At 47.5% G+C, this 26,699-nt stretch overlaps 1 protein-coding gene across 1 annotated transcript in view; it reads left to right on the top strand.

The window, feature by feature from the left end:
- The first annotated feature begins 715 nt into the window (after nt 1-715).
- Nucleotides 716-26,699, top strand: part of LOC140393012 (protein boule-like) — a 285,413-nt gene continuing 259,429 nt past the window's right edge. Inside the window, exons 1-3 of the mRNA XM_072478936.1 lie at nt 716-854; nt 17,413-17,565; nt 17,690-17,781. Coding sequence (XP_072335037.1) covers nt 837-854; nt 17,413-17,565; nt 17,690-17,781 — 263 coding nt within the window. The 5' untranslated portion in view covers nt 716-836. The remainder of the gene's footprint in view (nt 855-17,412; nt 17,566-17,689; nt 17,782-26,699) is intronic.

The raw sequence follows: 26,699 nt of genomic DNA, 5'->3' as shown, positions 1-26,699 counted from the left end.
TTTTACGTTCAGAAACAAACATTAATTAACCATGGAGACAAATACAGTTTGGGCCAATCGGATCGATGTTAACGTTCAATAATTAATAAATCAAATAAGCTGCGTTATCAACGTGTTTTCAAATAGCTTGACACATTATAAGTACGTCGTCGGTTCAGTTTTCCTACTGAAGCATTTATCTGTCAACTGATACTTCAGAGGAATGCTGGGCAAGGGAGGTCAAAGCCGCACGAATGATGATGTGAGATCAAAAGTTCAGCCACAACGCACCCTCTCCTTCGGGTTAGTTGCAATCCCCTCGCTAACGAGTCATCCAGCAGGCTGCAGTCAATAGCTTCGGGTAGGTGTGCGGTTTCTTTCTCAACACAACTATTGTGACTAAAACCCAAATCCAATTTTCTGACTCACATTATATTCATGATTGACCTCGCCAACTACACGGACACTGAACAGACTGGGAGTTGATTGACAACACCAACAGTTGCGCCAGTGACTTCGGGAAAGTAAAGCTTTCCAAAATGAAAATTGCAAAACACGGCTTTTATTTTATTGGTTGAATGCAAAGTTTCTTGTTGCTAAAATTTTCTTCGGAAACAAATAAGCGGTCACTGGTAATGAATATTTAATGATATTTAAGGCGGACTCAACGCCCCTGGAATTTGATTGGTTTGGTTTGTGAGTGGAGCCAGTGGGGGTTTGGCCGCCCCCGGTCACTGACTCGATGTGGTATGACCCAGTAATTTAAGGTGCCCACAAACCCAAATAGAGAATCAACGGGCTTTTTTGCGCGTTGACTGAAATCGGTGACACCCCTGAAAACCAACTTGTTCGGACAGATGGACACCGAAGGAGTGGTGAGTGACCTGGGGGGCAACAAGGGTGGCAGTGAAGTTGTTTCCCAAACACTTGGGAAAGGATTGTCTGTTACACTGACCAATCCGATTGTAATCGCAGACACAGCGACGGCTGGTTCCTTCACTCAACCAGATATATACGAACTATTAATAAGTTTGGGATTGACAGAAAGAGACACCTCGACATTATAGGTTTAGGCTAAACGTTGGGCTCGGTTCGGAAGGCGTGCCGGCAAAACATGGCCACGCCGCCGCTCGACGCCAAGTGTGAAGGGTGCTGTCGCGGCGACTTGAGATTGTGGGCTAAGATTTCATCTTGGGTATACTTCGTTTTGCATTTGTTTAACGAGATTGCGCGCTTCGCCGTTTAATTTCCGGGAAAGAAAGGTGCAAAATCCAGTCAGGTCAGGGCTTACATTTTCAGAATATGAAATGGTTTTAACAATAAGATGGAAGTTCGTCACAGTCTGAACGATAGCAACTTTTTATTGGGTTGCTGTCCGATGCGGTCATTTCGACATTAAATCCCGGTTGCCGTTTGTTTGACCCCGATTTTGCTCGATGTGAGGCGAAGTGTTGGAGAAAAATAATGGTATCGTATAGTTTTATAACTTACTTTGTCGACGATATTTACAGTAGGATTTAGATTTTAACGGCTGTAATAAGCAGGTCCAACATTGGCATCCCCTGGGTGTCTGGACCTTATTTTGTTGGTCAATTTGTTTATGAGGGGGGAGTTTGCGAGCGTCGCCTTTCCGCAGATTCCCGCCAAAAGCCGTTGCGCGGGCGCACTGGTTCCAGTTCTCACCAGTTTGGTCCGATCCCCGCGGACAACTGGTGGATTGCCACTCACTTTAAATCGGCATGACCGGACTACATGCACACACATACCACGTGTTAAATAAATTATTACATTTACAAATAAAAACACAAACAAATAGGTGAGCAAAATTAAAAGACATTGTTTTCTAATGTTGATAATCTGATGGGTCGAACGAGATTCAATTGTGCTGATTTCAATGTAGAGTCAGGATTCGGTGATTGGAAATATATATTTTTTCTGTTATGTCGTTTTCTCATGATTTATTCACTTGGAGGAGGCCCGGGTGGTGATGCCGTTGCCGTTAGGCGGGCGGGGAGGGAGAGCCGCGTGCCCAGGTTAACGGCTGTTGGACTCGCGCCTGCGCGCGGGGAGGCCGGCTCCAACGCTGGAATTATTGTTTAAATGCGGCTGAACCACTGAGGCAATAATTGCAACATCGAGCTATTGCTTTATACATTTCTATATCGATGGTTTGGCAAGATTAAGAATGTTATCAATTGTGATTTTTATAAAATATATAGACAGACGTGTTTTTACTGAGTTACTTTATGAGGAGTTTGGGTTTTTAATGACAGTTCAAACGTGAGTTGTAGCCTAACCCAGCCCCCCCCCCCCCCCAAATCTCCAGAAAGAAAGGAAAGACCTGGAGAATGCTTGAATTTTGTTCTGGATGGAAAATCATGGAGTCACTTGTTGAAGCTTTGAAAGTGAATTATGCATGGTTCTTGGGAGTGCAGGTAAGAGCTTCTCATGCTGATGGAGGAGTTCAACTGCAATTTGTTAATATAGAACATTTGGTGAATGCGAGAAAAATCCAGTAGAAATGGAGCAAATGTGAAGTATAAGTTTAGATATTTCGAAATATTGTATGAAATCAGTTGTTTAACAAGAAGTGAAATTGTATCTTTCCAGATTCTCTAGAAGTTAAAAACCAAACCTTAATCAAAATTCAATTTTATTTTCTACATTAAAAAGAAATACTCATTTAGACAGTTTCAGATTTCATGAATGGTTCACACAACCTTTCCCATTCCAAGATGGTAATCAAAAGAGTTCTAATTCTAACATTTTAATTTGCGCAATTGCTTACTGTACTGATGTAACACCAAATATGTAAAATTGTTTTATTTAATTGCTAATTACCTGTAGTACACGAAGGACAAACTCTTCCCTCTCTATTAGAAATAATTGGATGGACAGTTAATGACACCATTCCACATAAAGCATGGAGTAAGACCAGGAGGTCAATCTTACAGCTGAATGGGAATTTAATCTGTGGTGTTGAAAGAATTATACAAATCCTGATTTTTTTTTCCCCCTTGGTAGAACATTAGGTATGTACTCATCAGTTGAGAAACCTGATTATACTCGAGAGAAATACAAATCACTGTTCAGACAGACAGTCTGTATCCAATGGGAACTTTGCTTTGAATAGCTTAGCGCAACAAACTAAATCTGAAGTTCTTTGAATAGTTGGACTGAAAGTAGGTGAGCAAAGTCCCGAAAGACATGCTGTTAGGTGAATTGGACATTCTGAATTCTCCTGTGTACCCAAACAGATGCCGGAATGTGGCGACGGGGCTTTTCACAGTAACTTCATTGCAGTGTTAATGTAAGCCTACTTGTGACAGTAAACATTATTATTATAGTAACTTGAGCCTATTATTCCTTTTACTTTGTGTTTCATATGCAGATCTTAAGCATATTTTAAATGATGACTACAACAGTGCGAAATGTTTTGGGAGGTTACAAAAAGTTCTAAATTTACAAAATAAAATAACCCATACAAGTGTTGTATTTTAGAACAGTTGAGGTCTGTCATATTTCTTTATTCAGATTTGAAGGAGGTTCACGCAATAAACGTCCTTTTAGTTTGAAACCTTTTTACATGTTTTTGGATTATTGGTGTTTGATTTCACTTATTTAGAAGTACTGAGGAAAGGGATGGGGGTTAGCATGTGGTTCAGAATAACCCAGCATGGGTTTACATAAGAACTAGGAACAGGAGTAGGCCATCTGGCCCCTCCTGGATTTCTCCATTCTGGCTGAGGCGGAATGGAGGCTTGCCGCCTCATTGCCCTGTGGTAAAATCACAGCATAAAACCATTTTTGTGTCCCTCAATAATTGAGAATGTTACCTCGAGAAGAAACTAACTTAATTTTTGTGGTGTTCAAATTCTATAGCTGAGCATAAGAATGTAGGCTTACATTTAACACTGCAATGAAGTTACTAGGAGTAATAGGAGGACAGTATAACCATACCTTGCTAGCAAGATGATTTTACCTATTAATAATTGGAGTATGGCTGGCTGGGTTTTAAGTTCTTTAAAATCAGATTGGTTTATAAGAACATCAGGAGTAGGCCATCTGGCCCCTCGAGCCTGCCCCACCATTCAATGAGATCATGGCTGATCTTTTGTGGACTCAGCTCCACTTTCCGGCCCGAACACCATAACCCTTAATCCCTTTATTCTTCAAAAAACTATCTATCTTTATCTTAAAAACATTTAATGACAGAGCCTCTACTGCTTCACTGGACAAGGAACTCCATAGATTCACAACCCTTTGGGTGAAGAAGTTCCTCCTAAGCTCAGTCCTAAATCTACTTCCCCTTATTTTGAGGCTATGCCCCCTAGTTCTGCTTTCACCCGCCAGTGGAAATAACCTGCCCGCATCTCTCCTATCTATTCCCTTCATAATTTTATATGTTTCTATAAGATCCCCCCCTCATCCTTCTAAATTCCAACGAGCACAGTCCCAGTCTACTCAACCTCTCCTCGTAATCCAACCCCTTCAGCTCTGGGATTAACCTAGTGACTCCCCTCTGCACGCCCTCTAGTGCCAGCACATCCTATCTCAAGTAAGGAGATCAAAACTGAACACAATACTCCAGATGTGGCCTCACTAACACCTTATACAATTGCAGCATAACCTCCCTCGTCTTAAACTCCATCCCTCTAGAAATGAAGGACAAAATTCCATTTGCCTTCTTAAATCACCTGTTGCACCTGTAAACTAACTTTTTGCGACTCATGCACTAGCACACCCAGGTCTCTCTGCACAGCAGCATGTTTTAATATTTTATCATTTAAATAATAATCCCTTGTTATTCCTGCCAAAATGGATAACCTCACATTTGTCAACATTGTATTCCATCTGCCAGACCCTAGCCTATTCACTTAGCCTATCCATATCCTCTGCACTTTTTGCTTTACCACTCATCTTAGTGTCGTCTGCAAACTTGGATACATTGCCCTTGGTCCCCAACTCCAAATCATCGATGTAAATTGTGAACAATTGTGGGCCCAACACTGATCCCTGAGGGACACCACTAGCTACTGATTGCCAACCAGAGAAACACCCATTAATCCCCACTCTTTGCTTTCTATTAATTAACCAATCCTCTATCCATGCTACTACTTTCCCCTTAATGCCATGCATCTTTATCTTATGCAGCAACCTTTTGTGTGGCACCTTGTCAAAGGCTTTCTGGAAATCCAGATATATCACATCCATTGGCTCCCCGTTATCTACCACACTGGTAATGTCCTCAAAAAATTCCACTAAATTGGTTAGGCAAATCTTAAAACACCAGACTCAAAATGTATGAATGGTAGTTGTATTTAACCTGACATTGACACGAGAAATGTTCAGTAACAGACAGGTGTGTTCTTTAGATTTGTTATCATTCTAAAGAATCTGCAATAGGAAGAAAATTATTAACATATTACTGATTTATCCAAATGAGTTCAAAAGATTGAACAAGCTTGAATTATTCATCTGATCACTAGAGTTGGAAAGGCTGGTTTCTGACTCTGGTCTCTTAATGGCTCAAGAGTGAACCTGCAGCAGGTTAAATTTCAATTATGGCTACCTGCCATTGCTTCCACCTTGTCACAAAGTGTAAGCACCTGATTTTGCTGTCTGGAAATCTTCCATGTTCTGCAATCCTGTTACAGAGAGCACAAGCTATTTTGAGGATTGCAACTCGCACTATGCCCTGTTTCTGCTTGGTTTGTGATCAGTGGGACAACTGGCCCATTGGTGGATGGATGGCTGTAATAGATGTGGTCCCCTCCAAGGCTCCTTGCACTTATGAGATCTGTGCTATTTTGGCATATGGAGTGTTGGTGGATGTGTCATGACTCTTGCAATCAATTTCAACTAGTGGTTGTTCTCGTTGCCCCACATGTAGATGTGTTACTTGGCTTGCATTTGTTCTATTTGTATCCAATGGGCCACCTTCTGAACTTGCACTAAGGCCCATCAAACTCCTCTTTTCTCTTGTTTCCATCCAGAGCAATAACCACATCCTCGCTATTAATCTCCTGTGGCAGAATCTTGGAATTAATGAAAAGAGAGAAAACTAATATTGATGTAAGCGGGTCTACAAGCCATGGGCTTGAGGTTGAGTGGCCTGGCACATCCTTCTTTGCTTCCCTGTGATCTATCCAGAGAAGAGGAGAGCTTATCATATGGTGTTGGCAGGGAAATCCTAAAGGATCCTAGAGGAATATGAATTCAATTTAACAGAGGTTGACTGTTGCTGCAGGAAGAAGAAAAAGATGGACAAGTGCCCGCAGTTGGCATGGGTCCTGTAATTTCTCTGACCCTGACAGGTATTCCATTACCCTCTCTAGCATGATAGATGCCTACGTCAGATCATATAGGGCAGGCATTTGGGCATTAAATTTCATTGCCTCAGCACCATGCAAGAAGGATAGAGGCAATGTAAAAGGCTGGTGCCTCTTGGTATTCTGCACTTTCCAGCTGTCAACAGGGAATGTTACATGGGTAAGAGAACAGACATGAAGTGAGAATTGAAGAGTTACAATGCATGTGAATCTTGGGAAAGGAAGTCCATGCATATGTGATATCGGAAAAGTGAAAGGGAACCATAATGTGCATTGTATGCTCGAAATCCTCACCTCAGTCTAGCTTGTCTGTCTTTGGAACCCTCCATTTTACTCCCTTGCCAAAGTTCTGTTTGTGAGAACCTCCCGGCATAAATAATAGTAATAATCGCTTATTGTCACAAGTAGGCTTCAATTAAGTTACTGTGAAAAGCCCTTAGTCGCCACATTCCAGCACCTGTTCGGGGAGGTCGGTATAGGAATTGAACCCGTGCTGCTGGCCTTGTTCTGCATTACAAGCCAGCTGTTTAGCCCACTGTGCTAAACCAACTGGGACTAGCCACGTGTCTTCGCACACCAGATCAACAATGTCAACTTCCATCACAAGTTTATTGAAAGAAGCCTGGTCAAAGTCTGTTTTATTCTGGGTAAGCACAGTAAGGTATGTTCCAGAAACATGTATATACACAAATTCAAAGATGCGAGACAATGCTTGGAATGCAAGCATTAGCAGATGATTAAATCTTTACAGATCCAGAGATGGGGTCATCCAGGTTAAAGAGGTGTGAATTGTGTCAAGCCAGGACAGTTGGTAGGATTTCGCAGGCCAGATGGTAGGGGATGAATGTCATGAGAACCACAAATAATTTATTTTCTGTGATTGCTGGTGACTTCCTGGATCTCAGTTTGAAGAACAAACAAATTCTTGCAGTTCCTGTTTATGTTGCTATCATATACTTTCTCCTTCCTGTGATGGAGTAGGCAATGAAGTACCTGTGGCCGCCAGTGTACTGGTGCTGACTGCCAGCATCGTGACCCGCCATTCTCACCCCTCACACAAACTTCACTCGGCTGCTCTCCGTGACCTTCACAGACTCCGAGTCCCAACACTTGTACTGCCTCCACCTCCTCCGATTGGTCAGCAGAACAATTAGATGCCATGGGCATCGTTCTCAATCTAAAAGTCATGATGTGGAGATGCCGGCGTTGGACTGGGGTGAGCACATTACGAAGTCTTACAACACCAGGTTAAAGTCCAACAGGTTTGTTTCGATGTCACTAGCTTTCGGAGCGCTGCTCCTTCCTCAGGTGAATGAAGAGGTATGTTCCAGAAACATATATATAGACAGATTCAAAGATGCCAAAGAATGCTTTGAATGCGACCATTAGCAGGTGATTAAATCTTTACAGATCCAGAGATGGGGTAACCCCAGGTTAAAGAGGTGTGAATTGTGTCAAGCCAGGACAGTTGGTAGGATTTCGCAGGCCAGATGGTGGGGGATGAATGTAATGCGACATGAATCCCAGGTCCCGGTTGAGGCCGCACTCATGTGTGCGGAACTTGGCTATAAGTTTCTGCTCGGCGATTCTGCGTTGTCGCGCGTCCTGAAGGCCGCCTTGGAGAACGCTTACCCGGAGATCAGAGGCTGAATGCCCTTGACTGCTGAAGTGTTCCCCCGACTGGAAGGGAACATTCCTGCCTGGTGATTGTTGCGCGATGTCCGTTCATTCGTTGTCGCAGCGTCTGCATGGTCTCGCCAATGTACCACGCTTCGGGACATCCTTTCCTGCAGCGTATGAGGTAGACAACGTTGGCCGAGTCGCACGAGTAGCGTACGTGTTTGCGGAGTAGGACGGGTCCGGGGGTTGCCAGCCATGTTGGGAGCGAGGTCCCCGAGGAGGACTTCCTAGGGAAGGCAAGGAGACGTTCATGAGGTGTTTCGTTGGTAGTAGTGCACAGTAGTGATCTGATTGAGTGAAGTGCATCGGGGAGGACCTCCTGCCATCGGGACACTGGGAGATTTTTGGACCGTAGGGCCAGTAGGACGGCCTTCCAGACAGTCATGTTCTCCCTCTCTACCTGCCCGTTTCCCTGAGGGTTGTACCTGGCCGCCCTGCTGGAGGCAATGTCCTTGCTGAGCAGGAGTTGACGCAGCTTGTCACTCATGAAGGAGGATCCCCTATCGCTATGGATGTAGGCGGGGAAACCGAACAGGGTAAAAGATATTGTGGAGGGCTTTAATGACAGCCGTCATGTCGGGACAGGGGATGGCGAAAGGGAACTGAGAGTACTCCTCAATCACGTTTAAAAAATACGTGTTGCGGTCGGTGGAGGGAAGGGGCCCTTTGAAATCCACGCTGAGGCGTTCAAAGGGGTGGGAAGCCTTCACGATATGCGCTTTCTCTGGCCTGTAGAGGTGCGGCTTGCACTCCGCGCAGATTTGGCAGTTTCTGGTTACGGCCCTGACCTCCTTGATGGAGATTGCGGGTTTTAACAAAGTGGAAGAACCGAGTAGGGTAGATTGCGGGTTTTAACAAAGTGGAAGAACCGGGTGACCCCCGGGTGGCAGAGGTTGTCGTGGATGGTCTGGAGTCGGTCTACTTTGGCACAAGCGCTGCGGGACAGGGCATCAGGACGCTCATTGAGCTTCCCGGGACGATACAAGATCTCGTAATTATAGGTGGAGAGCTCGATCCTCCACCGTAAGATCTTATCATAATTTTGCCCCGCTGTGCATTGTCAAACATGAAGGCTACCGACCGTTGGTCAGTGAGGAAAGTGAATCTCCTGCCGGCCAGGTAATGACTCCAATGCCGCACAGCCTCGATGATGGCTTGGGCCTCCTTCTCGACGGAGGAATGATGGATTTCTGAGGCGTGGAGGATGTGTGAAAAGAAAGCCACGCTGCCCGCCTGATTGAGGGTGGCAGCCAGAGCTACGTCTGATGCGTCGCTCTCGACCTGGAAGGGGAGGGACTCATCGATTTCGTGCATCGTCGCCCTGGCGATGTCTGTCTGCTTTGATGCGACTGGAAGCCTGGCGGGCCTCTGCCGATAGGGGGAAAACCGTGGACTGGATTAGTGGGCGGGCCTTGTTCGCATAATTGGGGACCCACTGGACATAATAAGAAAAGAAGCCCAGGCAACGTTTCAGGGCCTTGGGGAAGTGGCGGAGGGTAAACTCCATGAGGGGGCGCATGCGTTCGGAATCTGGGCCTATGACTCCATGCACTCCGTAGCCGAGGATGGCTAGGCGATCGGTGCTAAACACGCATTTGTACTTGTCATAGGTTAAGTTAAGGATTTTTGCGTTTGGAGGAATTTGCGGAGGTGGGTGTCGTGGTCCTGCTGGTTGCAGCCGCAGATGGTGACATTATCGAGGTACGGGAACATAGACCGCAGACCGTACCGGTCAACCATTCGGTCCATCTCCCGTTGGAAGACCGAGACCCCATTTGTGACACCAAAGGGAACCCTTAAAGTGGTAGAGCCGCCCATCTGCATCGAATGCAGTGTACTTGCGGTCGTCCGGGCAAATGGGGAGCTGGTGGTAGGCGGATTTAAGGTCTACTGTGGAGAAAACCTTGTATTGCGCTATCTGGTTGACCATTTCAAATATGCGGGGGAGAGGGTACTCCTAGAGCTGCGTATACCTGTTGATGGTCTGACTGTAGTCTATGACCATCCTATGTTTCTCCCTGGTCTTTACAACCAGCACTTGAGCTCTCCAGGGGCTGTTTCTGGCCTCGATAATGCCTTCCTTTAGTAACCGTTGGACTTCCAACCTAAATGAAGGTCCAGTCCTGGGCACTGTACCGTCTGCTGCTGGTGGCGACGGGTTTGCAATCGGAAGGTAAGGTTTGCAAACAGGGAAGGGCGGGACGACCTTGTGGGTCGCGAGGCCGCAGACAGTGAGGGGATATATGGGGCCGCTGAATTTGAACGTTAAAATTTGCAGGTTACACAAGTTCCAGTCCCAGGAGTGTGGCAGGGCAGAGATGGGGGAGGAGGTAGAGTCGGAAGTTATTGAACTCCACACCCTGGACCGTGAGGTTGACTATGCAGTACCCCCAGATCTCCACAGAGTGGGACCCAGAGGCCAGGGAGATCTTTTGTTTAATCGGGTGTACAGCGAAGGAGCAATGTCTTACCGTATTGGGATGGATGAAGCTCTCCGTGCTCCCAGAGTCGATCAAGCAGGATGTCTTGTGCCCGTTGATGAGAAACGACGTCGTAGCGGTTGAAAGCGTTCGGGGCCGAGACTGGTCCAGTGTCACTGAGGCAAGTTGTGGCAGAAGCTGAGAGATCTCTTCGGGCGATACACGGCCATCCGAGTCGGGGTCCTGAGACGTCATCCAAGATGCCGTCATGAGTTGCACATGGCCTGTGAGGCGAGGAATGGCAGCGGGTCCGGTTCGCCTGTGGAGACGGCGGCGGCCGACCAGGCCTGGCATACTGCCACGAGGTGCCCCTTCTTCCCGCAGCCCTTGCAGATTGCGGGTCGGGCTGGGCAGCGTTGCCGGGGGTGTTTGTTTTGCATGCGAAAATAGCATCCCCCCCCCGGGAATTTTCTGCACTGCACAAGCTTGTGGGGAATTTAGGGGTGCTTTGGAATCGGCCGCGGGTGGGGTCCACCCTGTCCATGCGGGTACCGCGCGGTCAGGAACGTAGGCCTGGGTGTTGCGGGAGGCTACATCTACGGAGTGCACAAGTTTCCGTGCCTATAAGCCCTCGCGTGTCGTTTTCCAGCAGCCGCTGGCGGATTTTAGAGGACAGCATGCCCGCAACAAATGCATCCCGTATTAAGAGTTCGGTGTGGTCATTGGCTGAGACTTGTGGACAGTTACAGTTTCTACCTAACACTAACAATGCGCGGTAAAAATCGTCCAGTGATTCCCCTCGGATCTGCCGCCTGGTAGCTAAAAGATGCCGAACGTATACCTGATTCACAGTGCGGAAGTAGTCATTGCGTCATCGAAACCGTCCGCGTCTTCGATAAGTGTGTAGATTTCTGGGCTCACCCTTGAGTGGAGGACTTGCATTTTCTGTTCCTCCGTGGGGGTAGTCGGGACTGTCCTGATGTACCCGTTGAAACATGCCAGCCAGCCAATGTTTAAAAGTTGCTGCTGCATTTGCCGCGTGGGGGTTGATTTGTAGACACTCTGGCTTGATGCGGAGAGCAGTCATTCTTCAATCTTGTTCATTAAATTGATGCACGATCAATCACTACTGAAGCGAGATCGTAGTCCAGTTGAAGGCTTTAATGAACAAGTAGTTACCCCAGCAGCTCTGGTACAGAATGACTGCTGTGGGTGAAACACAGACTCTTATGCTCCGCCTGCTGGGCGGAACCAGAAGGCAGGTTCTACCACTCTTACTACAGTATAAAGTACATCCCACCTAGGTACTGCGATACCCCTAATATAGCCTACCACAGCAGCAACCCTGTGCTGCACCTCGGCCAGCGCCTGCACAGAGTGCCCCAGGCCGTGGGCATGCTGATTCATAGCCAAACCCCTCGCCCCGCCAATGCCTCCACTTCGGACGCCACCCGTGAGGTGTTGGCCTGGGTGGCATGCATGGTCGGCACTACCTCCTGCTCCTACACGCGGCTGGACTCCTCCAACAGCACCTGCAGGTACTGGATGCTCACCGACAATCCCTCATGTAGTCCATGGCTCTGTGACTGCATCTTCACGATTGATGGGACTGTCCGTTCCAGAAGCCTGAAACCCATCTGGGCAGCAGCTTTAATTCCTGGGGGTTGGCCTGACCTCCTACCGTCCTCGCCCTGGAATGTTCCCACCTCCACCTGATATACCGGATCAGCTGTGTGGTGAGCACCACATAGCGTCCCAGGAATCTTGTCACTAAAGTTCCCAACCGAGGTGAGTGTCTCTGGGATAGCTGTGACGTGAAATCACTATCATCCCTGAATTCAAGCTTCAGGGTGTCTTGGGTCTCTTGTCGAGGGCTGCCATACATCCTGCTCTTCATGCTGGTCGGCATATGTGGTAGTCACCACTGTTGTATTGTATATAAGGGTATTAAGGTAAGGCCTCTGTACTACAGGTACGGGGTAGATCCATGCCAGCTGGCTCCGCCCAGTAGGCGGAGTATAAATGTGTGTGCTCTCCGAACAGCAGCCATTTTGTAAGCTGCTGTAGGAGGCCACACATCTCTGTAATAAAGCCTCAATTATATTCTACTCGTCTCGTCGTAATTGATAGTGCATCAATTTATTACACAGATTTTTCAGAGATGGACCGCACCAAGCCGGATCGCCTGCAGCTGTATCCTCAAGCAGACAATGCCAAAAAGGACTTCCAACATTAGTTAGCTTGCTTTGAAGCACACATCGGGTCTGCGCCAGACCCGATCTCAGAAGCACAGAAGCTCCAGATTCTGTACACACGGCTGAGCTCCAAGGTTTTTCCCCTCGTCCAGGACGCGCCGACGTACGCAGAGGCCATCGCGCTACTGAAGGAGAATTACGCTCAGCAGACCAACAAGATCTACGCTAGGCACCTCCTATCCACGCGGCACCAACTTCCCGGGGAGTCTGTGGAAGATTTCTGGAGTGCCTTGCTCGCCCTGGTGAGAGACTGTGACTGCCAGGCTGTTTCGGCCACTGAACATTCGAACCTGCTAATGAGAGAAGCGTTCGTTACGGGCATAGGGTCTGACTACATCCGCCAGCGCCTCTTAGAAGGGGCCAATCTTGACCTCGCGGCGACCAAGAAGCTAGCGCTCCTGCTCACGGTCGCCTCACGCAACGTACGGCCCCCCCCCCCCCGTGCATCGTGGACCCCGCCAGCGGCCACCCCATCGTGGACCCCATCAGCGACCGCCCTTAACCAACCCCACGCCTGCACCGCGCAGCAGCCAACCAACCCCTCGGGACCCAAGTGCGGACAGACAAAAGACCCCCGCGCGCGCTCTGCAAGGCCTGTGGCAAGAATGTGACATTTCGCTGCAGTGTGCCAGGCCCGCTCAATCGCTGCTATTGTCCCGGCACCCCTCACGTATGGCCAGTGGGCGCCGCCATCTTCCTCTCCTCCGATCACGTGCGGCCCGTGGGCGCCGCCATGTTGCTTGCCTCACAACCAATGGGAACTGCGTCCCGAGGGCGCCACCATCTTACCTGCCTCAGGACACGTGCGGCCCGTGTGCGCCGCCATCTTACCCACCTCAGGACCCCTGCCCGTCGGGCACCTCATCGGGCCGACGACCAAGCCGCGTCTCGCCTCGGTCATGATCGACCAGTCTCGACCGCACAACCTCGCGATCGCTTCGACAAAGGTGAAGGTCAACGGGCAGAAGATATCCTGCCTTCCGGACTCTGGGAGCACTGAGCTTCATCCACCCCGATACGGGAAGGCGCTGCTCCCTCGCGGTACACCCCGCGAACCAAAGAATCTCCCTGGCCTCCGTATCCCACTCTGTGGCGATCCGGGGGTACTGCATCACCACCCTCCCCGTCCAGGGCATAGAGTTCAGCAGCTTCCGGCTCTACGTCCTCCCCAACCTCTGCGCTGCCTTGCTACTCGGCCTGACTTCCAGTGCAACCTCCAGAGCCTAACTCTGAAATTTGGCGGGCCCCTACCACCGCTTACTGTTTACGGCATCGCGACCCTTATTAAGGTCGACCCGCCTTCCCTGATTGCAAACCCGTCGCCACCAGAAGCAGACGCTACAGCGCCCAGGACAGGACCTTCATCAGATCTGGGGTCCAGCGGCTGCTGCGGGAAGATATTATCGAGGCCAGCAACAGCCCCTGGAGAGCCCAAGTGGTAGTGGTGAAAACCGGAGAGAAAAACAGGATGGTCGTTGACTACAGTCAGACCATCAATCGGTACACGCAGCTTGACGCGTACCCCCTCCCACGCGTATCTGATATGGTCAATCAGATTGCACAGTACCGGGTCTTCTCGACAGTGGACCTGAAATCTGCCTACCACCAGCTCCCCATCCGTAAGGTGGACTGCCCATACACTGCGTTTGAAGCAGACGGCCGCCTTTACCATTTCCTTAGGATTCCCTTCGGCGTCACCAACGGGGTCTCGGTCTTCGAACGGGAGATGGACCGAATGGTTGACCGGTACGGGCTGCGGGCCACTTTCCCGTACCTGGACAACGTCACCATCTGCGGCCACGACCAGCAGGGTCATGACGCTAACCTTTCCAAATTTCGCCACACTCCTCAACCTAACTTACAACAAGGAGACGTGTGTATTCAGCACAAACCAATTAGCCATCCTCGGCAATGTGGTTCAGAACGGAGTTCTAGGGCCCGACCCCGATCGCATGTGCCCCCTCATGGAACCACCCCTCCCCCACTGCCCCAAAGCCCTCAAACGATGCCTGGGGTTCTTTTCGTATTACGCCCAGTGGGTCCCAAACTATGCGGAAAAGGCCCGCCCACTCATTCAATCCACCGCTTTCCCACTGACGGCCGAGTTTGACCAGGCTTTCAACCGTATCAAGGCTGACATCGCCAAGGCCGCGAAGCACGCGGTCGATGAGACGCTCCCCTTGAGGTGGAGGATCGAGCTCTCCACCTACAATTACGAGATTTTGTATCGCCCCGGTAAGCGAGATTTTGTATCGCCCCGGTAAGCTCAACGAGCCCCCCGATTATACTGTCCCGAGGTACATGTGCCAGCACGCAAGTGGACCGACTCCGAACCCTGCACGACCATCTCTGTCACCCGGGAGTCACCCGCTTTTACCACTTCATTAAGGCCCACAATCTGCCCTACTCCATCGAGGAAGTCAGGGCGATCACCAGAGACTGCCAGGCCTGCGCGGAGTGTAAACCGCACCTCTACCGACCAGACCGTGCGCGCCCGCTGAAGGCCTCCCGCCCTTTTGAACGCCTTAGCGTGGACCTCAAAGGGCCCCTCCCCTCCACCGATCGCAACACTTAATTTCTTAATTTGGTCGAAGAGTATTCCCGATTCCCCTTCGCTGTCCCATGCCCCGATATGACGTCTGCCACCGTCATCAAAGCCTTCAACACCATCTTCGCTCTGTTCGGTTTCCCCGCCTGCGTCCACAGCGACGGGCGATCCTCATTTATGAGCGAGGAGCTGCGCCAGTACCTGCTCAACAGGGGCATTGCCTTGAGCAGGACGACCAGCTACAACCCATGGGGAAACGGGCAGGTGGAGCAGGAGAATGGGACGGTTTGGAGGGCCGTCCAGCTGGCCCTAGGTCCAGAAATCTCCCGGCCTCCCGCTGGCAGGAGGTCCTCCCCGACGCACTTTAGTCCATTCGGTCGCTCCTATGCACCGCGACCAACGAAACCCCCCATGAACGTCTCTTTGCCTTCCCCAGGAAGTCCACCTCCGGGGTTTCTCTCCCAACGTGGCTGGCAGCTCCAGGACCTGTTCTCCTCCGCAAGCACGTGCGGCTCCACAAGGCAGACCCGTTGGTTGAGAGAGTACAGCTACTGCATGCAAACCCGCAGTACGCCTACGTAGCGTACCCCGACGGCCGCCAAGGCAGTCTCCCTCAGGGATCTGGCACCAGCTGGGTTCCCCCCCGCTCCCCCGGCGCAGCCCCCGCTCCAGGACAATCCGTTCTCCCCTTGCTCCCACCAGGGGATGAAGAGGATTTCGACACGCTCCTGGAGTCGCCGATGCCTGAGTCGCCACCAGCACTGCGGCGCTCTCAACGATAGATCAAGGCACCCGATCGTCTAAATTTGTAACCTTCTCTGTAATTTTAAAACCAATCTGTATGTATATAGTTTTCCACCACCCCTGCTGGACTCATTTTTAACAGGGGGTGAATGTGGTAGTCACCACTGTTGTATTATATTGTATATATGGGTATTACGGTAAGGCCCCTGTACTACAGGTACGGGGGTAGATACCTGCCTGCTGGCTCCGCCCAGGAGGCAGAGTTTAAATGTGTGTGCTCTCCGAACAGCAGCCATTTTGTAAGCTGCTGTAGGAGGCCACACATCTGTGTAATAAAGCCTCAATTACATTCTACTCTTGTCTCGTTGTAATTGATAGTGCATCAGCATGCTGGGGAATGAGGGTTGATGGCGGGACGGTGCTCTGGCCATGGCATCCCGCCGACCTACCTTTCCTCTGGGTGGGGGGGGCAGAAAACAACAGTGTTAGGCAGTCCAATGCATGCAACCCAGGGGGTGAGTAGCTGGTGGCCTCATCGGCCGGTATAGGTGGTGGCATGTGGTGCAGGCTGGGGGTTCAGTCGCCCACTGGGGAGGGGTGGAGGTGGTCGGGTTACGAGTGTGTGGGATGGGGTTAGTGCTAGAGGCACAGTTTCCCTACTCACAGAGGCCGCCCTGAGGAGGTTGTGCAGTTTTTTTACTGCACTACTGGCTGGTCGGGATATTGTTGCTCCTGGCGCTGACCACCTCTGCCACCTGCGCCCGGGTATGCCTTACGACGATGGCTGGCAACTTCCTTCCTGGGCTGGGATAAGGGTCAACCGCTTCTCCTCCACTTTGCCCAAGAGGGTCTCCAGCTCGGCGTCCATGAAATGGGGTGCCGCTCACCTTGCTGCCATCTTGTTGGTTGGGATGGTGTGTGCGGAGTGTGAAGTGTGTATATGTGGCTGCAGCTTGTCAGCCTGTCAATCGCTAATCCGGCACCTTTTCTCATTGGAATCTGTTGTGTTCCACTTGGCGCCGGTGCTAGCTCTTCAACAGTCGCTGAATCGGTCAAAGTGTGGCGCCAGTTTTGCTGTCATGGAAGACCACGAATCCTGCCCCGGCGTCAACACTTAGTCTCAGAAATGGAGAATCCTGCCCATTGTGTTTTGGAGTAGGGGAGATTTCAAAGAAATCATGTTACAAACTGCATCTGTTAGTAGATCAGAAAGCAAAACTAATGGACATTGGATTATATTGTTGACTTGGCAAAGGTACATAATTTGCTTGTGGAAGAAGGAAAATAGGATTCCTTATCTCAAAATTGGATTTAAAACCAGATTTAAATCCATACTATACATACTTCCATCTTAATCTCATGTTATTCAACAAATTCGCGTTATTCAATTCAATAATTGTATGTTCTGTAGTTGAGTCAATGATTTTTAAAAATAAATCCTTTTCTTTTTACAGCAGCAAAGTTCTAATTTGCCACCGATGGATTCTTCATCTCCATCACCAAACCCAGTTTCTCCAGTGCCACTGAACAATAACAATCCAACCAGTGCCCCAAGATTTGGAACAGTCATTCCCAATCGGATTTTTGTAGGAGGGATCGATTTTAAAGTCAGTAGTTTTGCTTTTATAATTTATTAGTAAAACATAATTACAACTAAATAGAACTTTGTGGATTCAAGACTATTTGTGTTTCAGGCAGCTTTTTCTTTTTTTTCCCCCCACTCCCACACAGACAAATGAAAATGATCTAAGAAAATTTTTTGCACAGTATGGAACAGTAAAAGAAGTTAAAATAGTAAATGACAGAGCTGGAGTTTCTAAAGGGTGAGTACAAAATCATTTTGATTTTCAAATAAAAAACAGTTATGGATCACAAAAATTGTGAGGTAGGGTTAATAGGAGAATGTCATCAAATGTGCAGAGATTTAAATTTTTTGGGGGTTCCCAGGAACATCATGAACTGAACTTTGCTCATTCCGCGTCACGAGCTGAAATTATTAGACATCTTGTATCCTAGGCTCCATTGGTTAAATGCACCTTGTGCCACATGCAGTTTAGGTGAGTTTGTATGGCTGACCAGGTGAGGCATGTTTGTGTCTCAGTTGTACAGAACCTGGCAATTCCCTGTGGTTCTGTGTTCAAAAATACAATTCTAAATATTCTTTGAGCAAGATTGCTGCTGATGAGTAAATTTCAGACGATCATAACTTTAAAGAGGAGTAAATGGAATGTAGAATGGGAAATATTTTGTTCAGGTTATTTTGAGATTGCCAAGAATGTTCATAATTGGGGTAGAACTGTTAGAGTGCACAGAATTATCCAATATTTTTGCTAGAGTAAATAAGAAATTTTATACAAGTAAATTCTATTTTATAAATATGTTCAGAATGATAGGACCAGATATTTGTAGAATGTTGGCAATATCACTTCACGAGTTTAAAGGAAAATGGGTGAAATACATTTTGGAAGGATATTTCAAAAGGAACTGGGATATATCTCCAAAGAATTGGAAGAAATTTCATTTCAGCCACCTAATGAGAAACCGTTTGCATTAAGAAATTTAGAAAAAGCTTTCCAAATTTCCGGTGACGGCCATGCTGTGAGTGGCCGCACACAGGGCAGCTCCTGCTTGATGGCATAATAGAGCTCTTTTTACCCGAAAATGGGAGTAACTTCGGCGAAGTGTAGCTGAAGAATGTGTGTGTGTGTGTCCCACCCTGGGGTGTGGCATGTCTGCTGGTTACCAAACCCGGCAGAAGGAGGTGAAAGACCTGGCCAAGGAGTTGGACGAGACCTGTGGTGCAGGCACTATTGGAAAGATGATGGAGGGGGAAGGGTCAGTGCAAGTTGGAAGGCCCCAGATGGAATAGTTGATGGCTTTCATCAGGGAAGGGTTCCGTCAGCAGAGGAAGAAGGTGCAGGAGGACCGATTGAACTCCATCGAATGGGGCTGTGGCACCCCTGAAGGCCTCGGTGGACAGGGTCGAGAAGTGTCAGGAGGCAAGGGTCGCAGATCCGAGAGATGGAGAGGGGTGCCACAGCCCCATTCGATGGAGTTCAATCGGTCCTCCTGCACCTTCTTCCTCTGCTGACGGAACTCTTCCCTGATGAAAGCCATCAACTATTCCATCTGGGGCCTTCCAACTTGCAGTGTCAGGAGGCAAGGGTCGCAGATCCGAGAGATGGAGAGGGTGATGTCGGACCACAGCGATCAAGTGGTGGCATTGGGGGTGGAGATGGGGCTCTTAGGAGACTGTTGCAAGACGCTGAGAACAAAGGTGGAGGAGTAAGAAAACAGGTTGAAGGCAAAATTTGCGAATAGTCAGCCCGCTTGAAGGAGTGGAAGGCACGACTGCCACGAGGTACGTCTCGATGCTGGCGGGGCTGGTGACGGAAGGGGTGCTGGACAAGGCCCGTGAGGTGGACAGAGTGCACAGCTCTCTGAGGCAGAAGCCAAGAGCTGGGGAGCCGCACAGGCTGATTGTAAGACTCCACAAGTTTGTGAAGAAAGAAGATCCTGTCGTGGGCCAGGGAGAAGTGGAACTGCGAATGGGAGGGGAATAAAGTCCGAATATACCAGGACATTGGGGCTGAACTGGCAAAACAGCGGGCGGGGTTCAATAGGGCCAAGGCGGCTGTATCGACAGCAGATCAGGTTTGGGGGGGCTCTATCTGGCAAAACTGGGTAACTAAGTGAAGAAATTGAGTTATTTCTGTCCAGTCTGGTCTCAATCAAAAGCTGAGTTCGGATTTAGAAATTCCTTTAGTTTATTTCAAATAGCTTGCAAGCTTACACTCACTCACTCTGATGAATGCAGGAGATCCATGTCTCTTGAAACTCCCAGAGCGAGTGAGACAAAGGGAGGCAACACATGTGGTCACATATATCCATTCATATATTCAAGCAGTATCAAGTTCCACATACACGAATACAAGATTCCGATAGGCCCTTTCCTTGACCTGGTCATATAATTTAACTGCCACTGATTCTGATAGGCTCATTACACATTCCTTTCCTTTCTCTGGGCCTCTGCCTCCCAGCATCCTTTTTAACATCCTTTGTGCAAAGAGCCAGTCCTGATAGCCACCCCTCCCCCTCTCGCCATGCTTTTCCCATCTTTGTTCATTCCTTGCAACCTGAATTAATGTCCATAATGCACTATTCTAACTGGTCATCCCAGTCTAATGCTCTTTTCTTTAGTTCAATTCCTCATTCTCTCCTATTATCATTCTATGATAACTACTATGCCGCCTCCTAACCAACATTCCCTTCCGCTACCCGCCGGCAACGGGACACCGGTGGCGTTGTGGCAGGTGCATTGGCCTGCGTCTGGGTTACGCTACAACTCCGTTCCGTGCAGGTGGAGAACAGACATGTTATATTTTCTTTCACCTCTGCCACCAGGGTCTCTTATCGCTAGAGAAATGTGTGGGTAGGTATTCCCCCTAATGGTCAAAAAGTGTGCTAACAATTCGCCATACCAACAATAGTCCTTTTGCTGTCTCGGTCCACATTTGGAGTTTGGTTAGGCATACAACTCCCAGTGTCCATTATATACATCCCCGGGTTAATAACCTGCACCAATGTCTGGTCTGAAAGACCATCCCGCAATTCATTACATTCCGTACAGAAACACCTCATCACATTTTTACAGCCACTGGCTCTCCTCCGGGTTTCTTCTGGTTTGATGGTCGCCAGTAACAGGATGTCATCTTGGTGAGTGGTGATGGGCCGAGTCTATCGGCATCATCCGAGCCATAGTCATCTTGCCATAGTCATCTTACAACACATATTAAGGCATCCAATGATTATACAATATACAATTCTAATAACCAGTATTATCAATCCATGCATCAGGTAAAACCCCATGACCGAGCTATGAGAGCTGACTCTGAGCTGAATTCTACTGTCGGGTTTATATCCGCCTTCTAGTTGTACTGACTAGCAGTTATCCCCGATCCTTGTCATGTGTGTGTACATGTTGTTGTGATTTGTAAACTGTGTACGGAAATCGACAGTAAATTCATCCATCCATCCTGCAGACCAGTGGCGATAGACTGTGTATTGTTCTTGCCGCAAGTCCAATCACCGTGAACCATAGCTGTCGCTACTCAGGAAGGGAACACGATAGCTATATCCGTGTGTTCCACTTGCTCCAAGGTATCTGATTACCTTGGGGTAGCAGCACTGTAAAAGCTTCCTCATGTCCCTTAGAAACAGCACACAACTCAGTGCATCAGCGACCAAAAAGGTTTTCATCCCTCACTGGTATTATTTATTTTTATTTTTAGGAAGTGCTTTCCGTTTCGCATTGGAATGGTAAATTATGATATCATGTACTATCCACTGATTATCTTGCTTTATGAATTGCAGAAGCTGCAGAAGCTTCAATCAATCCTGTTTTTATTCCTGACTTCCTCACACTAACGTCTAACATTGTACTGAACCATGTAGTCTGCCAGCCCCGGCTTACATGAGACAATACTCCGTTTTCTTCAAATCCCTTTTGTCCGTTATCATTTTCCTTACAGCATGGAGTGTATACTTGCCAATATTTGTTTGTTTGTTTTTCTACTTTGCAATAACACCACTTGCACATTCAATACAGTCAACTTTCGGGGTTACAACCCAATTGAATCCATACATAACAGTCCCTAACAACTTACAGGACATTTAGTCCGTAATAACTATTCCACTCTCCAATGCAATATTGTTTGCTGCATTGGTTACAAATTTCTCGCCGTGGCATCAAGCTGCCAAAATTCCTAAACTATTGTCATTTAAAATGCGGGGGTTCCTTGTCAGTCGCTGCCGTCTGCCAAGACCCTGAATAACTCCAAAGCGTAGTACCTACCCCGTGGAGACCACAGATCATCCATCAGCTAACGTGCAGTTCGAGATGTCTGACCGGAGGTTTCACTATTGAGGAATAATTTGATATTTCGATTTGTTTCTAATCCGTAAGGTTTTCCTTCTGGGCTCTGTCATTTAATTCCCTCAAATATGTAGCCAATTGTATCATTAGTTTTCCTCCCCATACTGTCTAAAATATTCTTCTCTGGAGTGTCGTTCTCGTTCTTCGTCTGTGTTATTTTTGCTTCATCTGAAAACCAAATGAACAGGTCAAAGGCGGAGAGGGTCCTATTCCTTAATTTGTATCTTTCTATTCTTGTTTGGATGTTCCAGAAGTGCCCTCTCCAGGACTTCCGGATTTCCATTTAGTTCCCTTTTTTTTCTTTAACTGTACGTACATCATACGATTAAGGCCTGTTAAAGTCTTCCACTACTGGTCTCAAATACTCCAAAATTCCCATGATTTGCTAAACCCCGTTTCATGAAACGGGCATTGCGATTCTAGCAGCTTTCTCTCTCATCCCAACACTGGCTTCCCCACCTGCCTTTGACACTGACTACCCTAGATAGTCGACTTCGTTCCTGCCAATCTGGCATTTCTTTAACCCTATCTTAAATCCTGCTTCATTAAGTGTTTTAATAATTTAAGTCACTCTTTCAACATGTGTCCCCCTGATCATCATCTCCAATTAACACATCATCAATATATACTAAAGCCAAATCATCTTTCATCAACTCCCTTACTATTGCCTGAAAGTGGTCTGGGGAATTAACATATCCTTGTGGCAATTTACAGTATACGTAATGTTTAGTGCCAAATGTAAATGCTGTCTTTTCCCTGCTGTCTGGGTCTAACGGAACACTCCCGAATCCGTTGGCTAAATCTATACTAGTTAAATAAGTTTTGCCTGCCACCTTCTCCAATGTAGTTTGTGGATTTATTAAATACCGTTTATCCTTCTCTTTTTTCTTTTTGTGACCTTATTTAATGCTTTGTAATTCGTTACCATTCTAAATGTACCAGTAGGCTTGCTAACTACCTGAAGTGGGCTATTCGTCGATGCATATGTGACTTCTTGAATGATTCCCTGCTGTTCTAACTGTTTGATCATTATCTCCAGCTCGCATTTGGCACCTCGGGTCAAGGGCTATTTATTTTACGCCTGTATCGTCTCCTTGGATTATGTGCTGGAATTGTGTGCTGATTAACCCTGTGTCATTCTTTCTATTGCTAGGTTTGCTTTCCTTATTTCCTTTAGTTTATCAATTGGTTTTAATATCTTAATTTTTTTTTAAATTCCTGCATCTATTTTTATTAATCTTTCCCTGCCATCAGATTCTCATTTCCTGATACTGCAAGTAATACTCCTAATCTAAGCTCCGGTCCCATATCTTTATTCCCTAAAGCTCTGCCTGCAATGTAGTTAACATTCTAAACTTCACTTCTTCTGCTCGTGACTTTCTTGGAACACAGCAGGCACTAGGACCCAGTGGAGCTGTGCCATATCACTTCCGCCGACTACCTCCTAATACTGGTCTCATTGGTCCCCGTGTTTCTAGTCCCTTACTGCCACAATGCTCCTCTCCACTATCCCAATATAATGCGAGGGCATGTTTTAATTAATTTTTTCTTGAAAGCGGTATCCTGCTACAGTCCCCATTCTACCTGCTCTCGGGACTGCCTACCCCCCTGGGGTCAGTGCTTGCAGCGTCCCCTCAAGTTCTGAGTGCTTATACACCAAGGCCCTACAGTAGTCGGATAGTCCCCAGTACTTGCCTAACCCCTCTTTCACTGATTTGGGGTTTGGGCATCTCTAAAATGGCCTTCTTCCTTTCTACTGGGATCTTGCTTTCCCCCTGTGTAATCTTAAAATCAAGTTTAAAAATCCATCGTCTTTGCTATATGAAAATCCCCAAATCTTAAATTTGATGTGTAGTGAGTTTACAGAGAAAATACTGAAATCTCTACAATTTGGAACTCACCAAACAAAATTTTTAAATGTAGGTACATCATGGCTGCCTCTAACAAAGGAGCATATCGACTCAATTCACCGAATGCCTAGTCTTTGCATTTCAATTTTAGAATCCTTTGTTCTCTCCTCTTTTTTTTTAAGCAGCCAAGACTATGCCGAGTTCAACTAATCATTTACAAATCCCAATTTATACATTTTGATTTTGCATTTTGTTTACTTCCTGAGAATTGTGTTCTAAATAACTTCCACAATATTACTGATTTTCTAAAGAACTTTCAAATACTTACCCTGTTTTAAATCTCACTTTAACTGCCCCTGTATACCTCCTAATTGATGTGCAACTTCGTTTTGCAAAACACAACATTTTAAAAATTAGGTATACTCGAGGAAGTTCACAACTTCTTATTAAACACACACACTCATTCATCCACCGAGATCTCCACTCAACCGAAAGGAATTCAAATCATACTTTCATTCATTTCAACCAACTAGACAAGGTTGAATTTGCCAAGAAACCACAATTCTGAAATTCCCTAATCATTTCCAAGTCTTTGGTTCCCCCTACTGCCCATTCATCTCCCAACCTTTTCACTCATAAGACATATCTCCCCCTAACAAAATCCAACTTTAATCAATTCTAATTGTACGGCATTGAATTGTCTCCAGAACATTCCCTCAGTGGTCTTAACGGAATTGTCTGTGACATTCCCTCAACCCGTTAAAGAACTTAACTGAATTAAAGTGTAATTCAATACAACCAATTTTAATTTTCAACATGCATTACGAGGCACATTCCCTCAAGCCCTAGCTGAATTGTCCCCTCGAATTCCCTCAGTTTAATAGCCCTCAATCGTACTTGCATCGATTGAAATTAGTTTTCTAATCCACCAGACTGACCTTTGATTTCGTTGCGATGACCTTACCTGAACATGTGCGAGTGATTAAACGTCATCAGACTACGAAAAAGAGGAAAACCGACATGGTCATTTTCCAACTACTCACGTCGTGGGCCCATTTCCTCTCTCTCTGTCCGAGATCAGTTTAATTCTAATTTTGCAGATGACCGGTGGTTGCCTGCAAAAATCCCTCCGCTGCCACCAAATGAAGAAATTGAGCTCTTTCTGTCCAGTCTGGTCTCAATCAAAAGCTGAGTTCGGATTTAGAAATTCCTTTAGTTTATTTCAAATAGCTTGCAAGCTTACACTCACTCACTCTGATGAAGGCAGGAGACCCATGTCTCTTGAAACTCCCAGAGCGACTGAGACAAAGGGAGGCAACACATGTGGTCTCATATACATTCATGCAGTATCAAGTTCCACATACACGAATACAAGATTCCGATAGGCCCTTTCCTTGACCTGGTCATGTAATCTAACTGCCACTGATTCTGATAGGCTCATTACACATTCCTTTCCTTCCTCTGGGCCTCTGCCTCCCAGCATCCTTTGTAGTATCCTTTGTGCAAAGAGCCAGTCTTGATAGCCACCCCTCCCCCTCTCGCCATGCTTTGCCCATCTCTTTGTTCATTTCTTGCAACCCGAATTAATGTCCATAATGCACTATTCTAACTGGTCATCCCAGTCTAATGCTCTTTTCTTTAATTCAATTCCTCATAAGTGCGGGTTCTACAGGCCATCTCGCTACTCAATCTAGATGTAAAGATGCTGGCAAAGGACCTGATGCAGCAGTTGGAGAACCAGAGGCAGTCGCAGAGGATCAGACGGGCTTTGTCAAGGGCAGGCAGCTAACATCGAACATCAGTCACCTGCTGAACGTGATAATGATCCCATCTAGGGAGAGAACACCAGAAATGATCACCTTCCTGGACGCAGAAGGAATGATCAAAGTCCTAAAGGACATTTGAGCCTGCTCTTGATTCCAAGCTTAACCTGAGCGAGACCTCTCCTGTGAACCGGCAGGAGGGAGGGACAGAACCCGGTGGACTGCCTTTCAAGCAGACCAAGCCAAATTCCACTGCCTGTGCATCCAAATAGCCCAAGACTGGACAATGATCCACAAATGGAACCTGACGAGTCTGGTGGAGGAAGTCAAAAGGAACCTGCAGAGGTGGTGCTTACTCCCACTCTCTCTCGCAGGGAGAATACAGACGATCAAAATGAAAATACTGCCCAGGTTCATCTTCATGTTTAGATCACTCCCGATCTATATCCCCGAGGATCTAAAAGAACGTCCTACAAAGGAAAAGAAACGTGGGAGGCCTGGCCTCCTCAAACTTACGGTTCTACCACTGGGCAGCCACCGCAGAACGAGTGAGGGGGTGGGTGAAGAGGCCGGGAACAGAGTGGGTGAAGCTAGAGGAGAATTCCTGCACAGGGGTGTCCCTCCTGAGCCACAGCCGCTCTCCAAATCCACTCCCCCCTGCCAAACACTCAAGGAGCCCAGTGGTCGCTACACACAGGACATGGTACAAAATGAGGCAGCACTTCAGCCTAACCAAAATGTCCAACATGGCCCCCATCTGCAACAGCCACAGATTTACTTCCGCAATAATGGATGCCACCTTCAAAAGGTGGAGATAGGACGAGGGGACACTGATGGTTAGGGACATATACAAGGACGATAGAGTCACGACCCTGGGGGAACTTGAGAGGTTCCAATTACCAAGACAAAACAACCTGAGGTTAAAAACTTACTCCGTAAGGAAACAACACTGTACCCCAGATACCAGGACACCCATTAGTGGAAGAACTACTAGACGCGGGTGACCCAGGGAAGGGAATATGTGAGGACCTGTAAGGGTGACTGTTGGGGGAGGTACGCTTCACCCCTGGATGAGGCAAGGAATAACTGGGAGGAGGAACTAAGTATCGAGGTGGGGGAGGGCTCTGGATTGAAGCACTACACAGGGCGAATTTCACTTCCATGTGCACAGGGCTGAGCCTAACACAGCTAAA

The sequence above is a fragment of the Scyliorhinus torazame genome, chromosome 2, assembly GCF_047496885.1.
Source record: "Scyliorhinus torazame isolate Kashiwa2021f chromosome 2, sScyTor2.1, whole genome shotgun sequence".
Lineage (NCBI taxonomy): Eukaryota > Metazoa > Chordata > Chondrichthyes > Carcharhiniformes > Scyliorhinidae > Scyliorhinus > Scyliorhinus torazame.
The sequence above is the reverse complement of the archived record's forward strand: the minus strand, read 5'-3'. Positions and strand labels throughout refer to the sequence as shown.